Source organism: Terrapene carolina, unplaced genomic scaffold (genome assembly GCF_002925995.2).
Source record: "Terrapene carolina triunguis isolate 2854851 unplaced genomic scaffold, T_m_triunguis-2.0 Scaffold93, whole genome shotgun sequence".
NCBI classification, from domain to species: domain Eukaryota; kingdom Metazoa; phylum Chordata; order Testudines; family Emydidae; genus Terrapene; species Terrapene triunguis.
In genome coordinates this window covers 19,754,579-19,763,417 of record NW_020664444.1, presented here as the reverse complement: position 1 = coordinate 19,763,417, position 8,839 = coordinate 19,754,579, and the positions used below count along the sequence as shown (strand labels likewise).

Below are 8,839 nucleotides of genomic sequence, written 5' to 3'. Positions count from 1 at the left end.
GCAAAGAACAGCCACTGCCTCAGGCCAACCAACACACCGCCCAGAACTTGCGGTCGCTGTTTACGTCATCACGACGCGACATCTGCGCATGCGTGTGCGCAGGAACCGTGGCCCACACACACGTGTCGGTCTGCTGCGGGGACTCGGGAGCATGGCGGCGCCGGGCCAGAAGCTGGATCGCCCCCAGGTACCGGCCAGTGCTCGGCCAAGCAGGGCTTGACTCGCGTGTCGCGGAGGCCCGAATCGCTGCGGAGATCCTTCACTGCCGCAAAGCGGACTCGTGCCGAGGAGATCCTGAGCCTTGTACGGCTGCTGGCGGGGCAGCTCCTCTGCCTCAGGCCTGAGCCCTCACCTGGCACTCCGCTTGGGCACTGGGGACGAGCGGGAGGCTGGGGTTCCGCGCTCGCCCGGCTTCGGCTGTGTTAGGGGTCGATGCATGGGATGGGGGAGGCGACAGGGCTTGGAACTGCGTCCCTGGGGTAGAAGCAATTCCGCAGTGAGTTTTGCTATATCTAGGGGGAACATCAGTTCTGGCAAACCGAACACATTTTAACTGTAAAGCTGAATCTCCCTTCTGGTGCAGGGAGAGAGAGAAAAACTGGTCTGCCAGGCAGTACTACCATAGAGTGTGTGTCAGCCAATAACTCACTTTGATTCACACTAATAGGAAAACTCAGGCCTGGCCTTAACATTAATGTATCTTGCTGTTTCTCTACCCTTCCAGGTTAAAAAGGCAGTGCAGGCCTTGCTGGCATACACAAAGACCAAAGATAAAACAGATGAACTGCTTTTGAATGAGAACGAGAATGTATACTTAATGGTGACAGTATGGAAAATCCCACCACAAGAACAAGTTATCAAAATGTAAGAATTCTTACACTTCTGGTTTTCCTCAAAGGCTCTGATTTTCTGTATTCTATAATAAATACTTTTCATCTGCTGTGGCATGCAGTGGATTGAATTTACATTCATTGCTTGTATCCCCATAAGACCACCATGTTTAAAAAAAAAAATAATAATTATTGGTTTCAAGAATTGTTAGTGGCATCAAAAGTTTGGAGCACTGACTGAGCATGTGTGGGAGTTTCATTGATATATGAGTCAGATATATAAAGGATCAGATCTTTCATACCTTTCTCACTTGAAGTCATTTAGATTAGTTACATAAATAAAACACGATTTAGGCCTATAATCTCTGTATCTAGTGTACCAATCCTCTTGGTTTCTGAATAGTTGGTATCTGTTTTTAAGCATTCTTCTCAGTTCAGGAAATAACACTAAATGTTTTTTCAGTGCTATTAAAAATCGCTAAAAGATTCCTCCTACTTTCTTTTGTGCGATTGATTAGTAGATGTGAGACCCAAATTTTATTTTGAGCCACAGTGATGCTGCATGAGAAGTTATGGATCTATCTACTAATGACCCCAATCCAGCAAAGACTTCAATATATGCTTATCTTTACACTTTTTAAGTAGTCCTAAAGAGGTATGTGGGATTACTCAGTACTTAAGCATGTGAGGGTATGTCTACACTTAAAATGCTACAGCTTCAGTGTAGACACCATCTACGCCAATGAGAGGAATTCTCCCATCACTGTAGGTAATACACCTCCCTGAGAGACAGTAGCTAGGTCAACGTAAGAATTCTTACATCAACCTAGTGCGGTCTATACCGGGGTTAGGTTGGTATAGCTACGTCTCTCAGGCATATGTAGCTATACTGATCTAAAATTGTAGTATAGAACAGGCCTAAGTCACTGAAGGATTGGGGCCTAAGGTCTTTCTGAAGTACTCATAACTGTAGTGATTTTGAACTTCTCTGTAGGCCTAATTTTGGAAAGGGAGATTTGTATTCCATCTCTGAATGTTTCCACCCGTCTCACCTTCTTTTTATAGCCCACTTCCTCATGGTATTCGACCAGAAACATCTGAAGTTTGCCTCTTCACAAAAGATGAACCTGAATTATCTGGAGAACAGACCGAAAACTTGTACAGGAAACTGTTGATCCAGAATGGGATCACAAGTATCAGCCAGGTAAGGAAGACATTGGAATATGATATGGGACAATAATGTCTTGTCTTTCTCCTTAAAACTTCAAAAGAAGAAAAACAGTTGTGTGATTTCTAATGCAAAATATTAACTTAATTCAGATGGTTCAAAACTTAGGACTTCTAACCATATTTCTCTAGCTTATCAAACTTTCAAAACTTCAACATTTACCCAAAAGAGTAAAATTGTCATTGCTTTCAATATTATGCAAGCAAAATATATCAGAGCACGCTTATTAATTAATAGTTCCTTTTGCTTCATTTTTAACATGGCATTAGTTTACAATAATTTGAAAATAGTTTTTAAAGCATTTTTAGAAAACTTTTATCAGTGTCTGCCAGTGTGGTTTCAACATTAACTGTCATATGACTTAAATAAGATAATCTTTCATAAATGGAAAATTGAATACTCTTTAACATGTTTATTTACTGGACAAAATTATATAGTGTTTGACATGTGAATTATTAAGCAGAGTTTGTTTACACAAGCTGAAACAATTCACAGTTCTCCCATTCTCAGCTGTGTTGGCTCCTATGTCCTAATAGGAATTAAAAGCAGTCAAAATTTGTTTTTGAAATGGGTGGTTTTGGATTGATTATGTATGACCATATGTAGTTCAGCTACCATTTGATGGTTATATATATATATTTTTATTGCTATCTAATATCTGTATTTTGATTTTTTTTAAAGGCTATTACCTGTTTTTTAAAAACTAAAAAAGCATTGTGCATTCTTCAGTTGGAATTTATACAAAAAAGAATGTGTCAGTGTTTTAAATAAAGTAGAGAAGACAACAGAATGCATTTTAATGTGGAAGTCTTAATGGATTGGCAGTCATGCCACTCAGTTGTATATAATCATAGAAGTATTCCATTCATTCTTGCAAGGGAGTTTAATCCTAACATTACTTTCACATTACAGATCATCTCCTATAAAACTCTCAAAAAAGAATACAAACCATTTGAAGCAAAGCGTCGTCTCCTGAACAGATTTGACCTCTTCCTGGCCGATGACCGAATTAGAAGGCTTTTGCCCTCACATATAGGGAAACACTTTTATCAAAGCAAAAAGTAAGTCTGTAGCTAATACATATTTATACCATATTGTCCTGTGAAGCTGAACTGTTCTTAGTGAATTGTGTTTTTCTTTTCCTTTTTTGTTTTTAGGGCACCTTTATCTGTGAACCTGAAAGCCAAGAATCTAGCTAAGGAACTAAACAAACATATTCAGGGAACTATACTTCCAGTTACCAACAAGGGGTGTTGTTAGTAAGTATCGATTTTTGGCTTGTGCTTCACTTGAAGAACAGTATTGTGCTCCTAATAGTAGGGTCAGGATACAATACTAAATTAATTTATTTACTTTCCCTCCAGTAGGGCTTTGAATAAAATGAGGTAAGGGTTCACCAAAATGCACAGTACTTGCAGTGGACATTGGTTTGTACAGAGAGACTGGGGTTGGTTTTTTTTTTTTTTAATAGAAACTTTGACAAGGAGTTTTCTTTTTGACCTCTTGACTGTAACTTTAAAAAAAAAAAATTTAGATGACATCATAGCCCTAATCATCACAATGCATTAAACATTAGTATTAATCTCCCATCCTGCTGAATTTTTATGTGGCCTAATAGATTGCATAGGGTTATTTACTACCATTAATAACAAATCAGTTTACTGGAAAAAGAACAGGAGTACTTGTGGCACCTTAGAGACTAACAAATTTATTAGAGCATAAGCTTTCGTGGGCTACAACCCACTTCTTCGGATGCTGGGACACTCTATTGTATGAGAAGGTCTTGTTTCTGTAAATCAGTGATAACTGCCATATTAATACACAGTCCTCTTTTCTGTATTTTAAATCTTTATTTTATGATGGGAATAACACTTAGCTATTCTAATGATGTACATAGGTAGCTTGAAGATTTATGGATAAAATTTTCAAAAGCTCCTAATGGACTCTTGAACATAGATCCCATTGAAAGTCAACAGATCTTAGGAAACTAAGCCACTTAGTTTTGAAAACGTTACCCTTATGACTTTTGAGAGACAACTCCTTGTTTTTACCAATTGAAGTATCTTTTTCCTTAAGATTTCCCCACCTTTGTTTATTTTATATTTAAATACTTCTATAACTTCTTTAGGCACGATTAGTTCCTGCTACAAATATAGGTATTCTTTAAAGATTTAATAGCATCTTGCAAAACAAAAACTAAAAACAAGTGTCCAAATACTGAAAAGGCTAGTATAAAATAGTTACAATAGATCTTATTTCCCTGTGAAGTCCAGCATTCTTTTTTTTAAATTAAGATCATTGTGAATAGACAGTACTCATAGTCAATTTCTTGATATGCCTAAAAGCAAGTGGTTCAGTCAGAAGGTCTGTTTTACTGTAGGATAAACAGCACACCTCTCTTTTCTTTCAGTACAGCACGTGTAGGTCACACTGGAATGAAAGCTGATGAGTTATTAGAAAATGTTTCTGTTGCTGCTGAGGTGATTTCCAATAAGTTGCCAAAGGTACTATCACTTGATTAAATTAGAATGTGAAGTGGACTTGATTTAAGCGTTTCTTTGTTTATATTTACTCTTCTTAATTATTGCAGAATTGGAAAAATATTAAAGTTCTTCACCTCAAAACACTCAAATCTGTTGCTCTCCCAATCTTCAATTCATATATCTGCAATTTAGATGAGCTTGACAAGCAGCCATCTCTCCATCAAAAGGGCGGACAGGTAAAAACTTCCTACTAACTTCTTTACAGAATAACTTTCCACAACTTATAGCACACGGTGGTGCTATAACTGGTTATTTGAATAAAGTGTCATGTAAGTTTAACATATTGGCACTGGGAATATTTGCCAGACATCTAGGTGCAGTACACAGACAGCAGTACACATAAGTGATGTTGAACTGTTCTCACCCAGCACTTGTTAGCATGACTGCATGCTTTTCAAACGGTACATGGTAATAGGAAACCACTGTTTCTACTTATAGTAGTGGCAAATTGAAAACGTAATCCTATAGTGTTGCTAGTATCTTCCCTTAAACTGGTAGGGGATGGGATTCCCTCACTTTTTTTATATCCTTGTTTCTACCTTGAGATCTGGTCTTCTTCATGGACCAGTCAGGTTATGTGGCTTCAGTTATTTTTATAAGGAAAATACAAAAAATGAAAATAAATACTTAATCGTATTAATTAAATTCATGCACAGCTCAGGAGGATGCATCGATTACTCATCAGCTGAACTATGACTTCAATATTGTTTGGGTAATAGACTCTAAAAAGTTGGGGTTATTTTAATTTTTTTTGTCTGTGGATGTTGTTTCATCAGTTTAATCCACTTGAAGAATGTCAGCTATTTCTTTGCATTGAATTCTGCAATTGATTTCCCCGTACTTAAAATAGTTGATTTTTTGCTTAATTGCTCACAGCTCTACACTTTGTGAACTTGTCAATTTTGATGTCAGCATAACTTCTATACAGGGAGGAGGAAGAATTTTTAAAAATGTAGATATATAATAATAATCCACTAAACCATGTAATTTATTGATATTAATACAATATGTATTAGTCCATGTATGTCATTCATACAGGATTACTATACCTTTAGCAAGTTCTGTAAAAGTAAAACTCAGCATTGTTTTCCTCCTTGTCTGTTGCTGAACTGCTGCATAGCAAGATGCATGATAACATTGCTTATAAAATTGCTGTTACCGAAGAATTGTAATTAGTGTTAGTTTAGAAGTTAGCACTCTTTCAAGATCTTCAGTTTCAGAAGTTCTACAATAGTGGACTATTCATTCTTGCCTTTGTAGTAAAATAGATCAATATATTTGTAATAATTTTTCGGACTGGGGTGGAGGGGTGATGTGTAGCTGAAGATGTTTTGATTCTTCCTATAAGAAAAAGAAAGGGAAAAAAAGGAAACAGAAGGCAGTCACAGAACAGACTTCACCTAAAGCCAAAGTGACAGCTGAAAAGAAGAAGAATGCTACTACCAAAAACCTTGAGAAGGAACAGAAGAGAAAAGCAGAAACCTTGGCAGTCACAGAACCAGATGAGGATGATGGAGAAATTCCGCAACTTGTTCCTATTCAAACAGAAGCCAGTATAGCTGGGCAGGAGGTAATTCTATTTAACAAGAAGTTTGTGAAATCTAGAGTTTAGCTTTAACTGAATGAAGATTTTTAATGTGGATGAAATATACCTTTAGAAAGGAAAAGGCTTGAGACAGGCTAATGGAAACAGCGAGCAAGTTAAATCATTGGTATGTCTAACCTAATGCTTGCAGGGCAGTGTGTTTTAATATACTTGGAGTGCAACATGTATTCCTGGGGACATCACAAGAGCAAGGGATTCTTGGGAGTTTTTACAAGCCTGACTAGCACAAATAATAGGTTCTCTCTTAGATAAAACAATGGCTTCTGGAGTGAAATTTTATCTACTGTTTGCACTCCAGATGTCCAAAATCTTAACTAGATTGGTCAACTCATTTTCCACATGTCTGCTATTTGGAAAGATGAAAACTATGCACTCTGTAAATGGATATTCTGCCCATATATGTGTCTTATGTACCATTTCATCAAACTATTTGACATCAGTATGTTGGTAATGGACTGGTTGCCATAGATAATCATAGCTGTCTGGTAGCAATTCATTCCCTTACTCTGACTTTTGAGATAGAACAGCTTTGAAGCAAGTTCTGAATCAAATAAATCTCTTTAAATGTGCCTCCTTTTGCCTGAGTGGAGGTCACTATTTAGGGGAGAAGTAACATCAAATCTTTTGTGGACTAATACATATAATTTACACTTCTGATAGCAACAAAATAGGAAAGCCAAAGGCTATTAAAAATTGAAAGTCTTGGTGCACTCTTCATACTGATCAAGTCATTACTGGGAATGGAAATACTCAGGATCATATACCGTATATACTCATTCATAAGCCGAATATTTTTGGTAAAAAAAAAGTGATGCATCAAAGAGCAGGGGTCGGCTTATAAACAGGTCTACACCAAAATCTGATGATTTTAAACTCTATGGAATCATTGAATTGAATATCTAATACAGGGATCGGCAACGTTTGCCACGCGGCCCGCACCGCTTCCCGCCGCCCCCATTGGCCTGGAGCGGCGAACCAGGGCCAGTGGGAGCCACGATTGGTCAAACCTTAGGACGTGGCAGGTAAACGAACTGTTGCGGGCCACATGCCAAAGGTTGCCGATCCCTGATATAATACATTGTAGTTTTGTTTACTGGGAGCAGCTCCCATTGGCTGGGAACAGCGAACTGTGGCCACAGGGAGCTGAGGGGCTACGTGCCTGCTGACGCTCCAAGTAAACAAAACATCCCGACCCGCCAGCAACTTACCGTGATGGGCTGGGAACCAAAGTTTTCCAACCCCTGAAATATAGGGTCGGCTTATGAAAGGCTCATACAGTTTTCGCTATTTTTCCCTATCCATTTTCGGGGGTTGGCTTATAAACGAACGGGCTAATGAACGATCAAGCTAACTTTGGAGGATGTTGGTATTCACATCTCTAACCATGCTCAGTTTGCAGACATATCTAGCAAGTCTGTGTTAAATATCCAATGGAGAGAAAATGAACGTAAGTTACAAAGTTGTTCTAAAATGAAAAATAGTCATCTTGGATTTTTTATTTAAAGCACAACCTTTCAACTACTAGTATGTTCTCCTTAAGTCTGTTCCTTTTCTGTACAGTATCAGTGAAAATATTTTTTTTCTTGGACCCTTTCATGGTTGAGTTGGTTTATATTAACCCTTGCCACAGCCTACCTGAAATATGACCAATTGAGTTAGGGCAGAGAATATTCTGTTCAGTGGATGGCACTGATCTATAGTGCTAATGTTTTTATCAATCTTGTCTTGCGAAACAATTACGATGTGTCCTTTGTTGTAAGATGACACTTTTCCCCCCGTGTCTTATATACAGAAAACTGAACCAAATCAGACTCCAGGAAAAGGTGTAAACATGAGCAGAAAACCTGAGACACCACGTGGTAAGAGAAAGATGACATCGTTGGCTCCAGAGACTCCAAAAACAAAACTGAAATTGGCTGAAAATGAGGAAGATTTGCCAATACCAGCTCAACAGAAACAACCCAAGAAGCCCAGGAGCCCAAAGGAAGCAGTAAAGGAGAAGGAGCTGAAAAAGACTCCCAAAAAACCAGCAGCAAAATCCTTTGACACACCTCATGGGGGCAAGCTTGTAAAATCAGCCAAGAAAGCTCTCAAAACACCAAAACAGATGCCCAAGAAAAAGAAAGTCCCACAATCAGCCTGAACTCTGTCAGTTATAATATTGCTTTTTCCTATAAAGTGAACTGATTAAACGTATTTGCTTTGCTTAAAAAAAAAAAAATCACTATAAATTAGAGAAAACAGCTTGATTAAAAGAAAGCCTGAGCATAGGGAGCTGTCTTCACCAAGGTTTGTAATTGCCTATCAGTGTTTCCTACCAGTAGCAGTGGGGCTATGAGACATGTAAATAAACCTTTTTCTAACTTGGTTGTTTCTACATTTCTTTGTGTCAACCCCCAGGCTGTATTATTGCCTTTACCTATACTAAAAAATACACTTCAGTGCTTTATTTCGCTAAGTGGATGCTCCAAACAAGAGTGGTTTCCTTTTAACAACACAGAAGGGAGAGAAGAAAGAGGATAGTAAAGATGAGGGAAATACAGTTTTTGTTGATGTTCTCAGGATAGAGGGAGGCTGGTCAATGATAAAGATGCTTTGGGTTGGCCACAAAGCTGTTGCTGTGGATACTAGC

At 38.2% G+C, this 8,839-nt stretch overlaps 1 protein-coding gene across 1 annotated transcript; it reads left to right on the top strand.

The window, feature by feature from the left end:
- The first annotated feature begins 88 nt into the window (after nt 1-88).
- RSL1D1 (ribosomal L1 domain containing 1) lies at nt 89-8,574 on the top strand. Its single transcript, XM_026650828.1, has 9 exons — nt 89-187; nt 725-864; nt 1,896-2,034; nt 2,971-3,119; nt 3,216-3,317; nt 4,469-4,562; nt 4,649-4,777; nt 5,950-6,171; nt 8,000-8,574. Exons 1-9 carry the CDS (start codon nt 89-91, stop codon nt 8,348-8,350), a joined length of 1,425 nt encoding a protein of 474 aa, XP_026506613.1. The 3' UTR covers nt 8,351-8,574.
- Nucleotides 8,575-8,839: the final 265 nt, after the last annotated feature.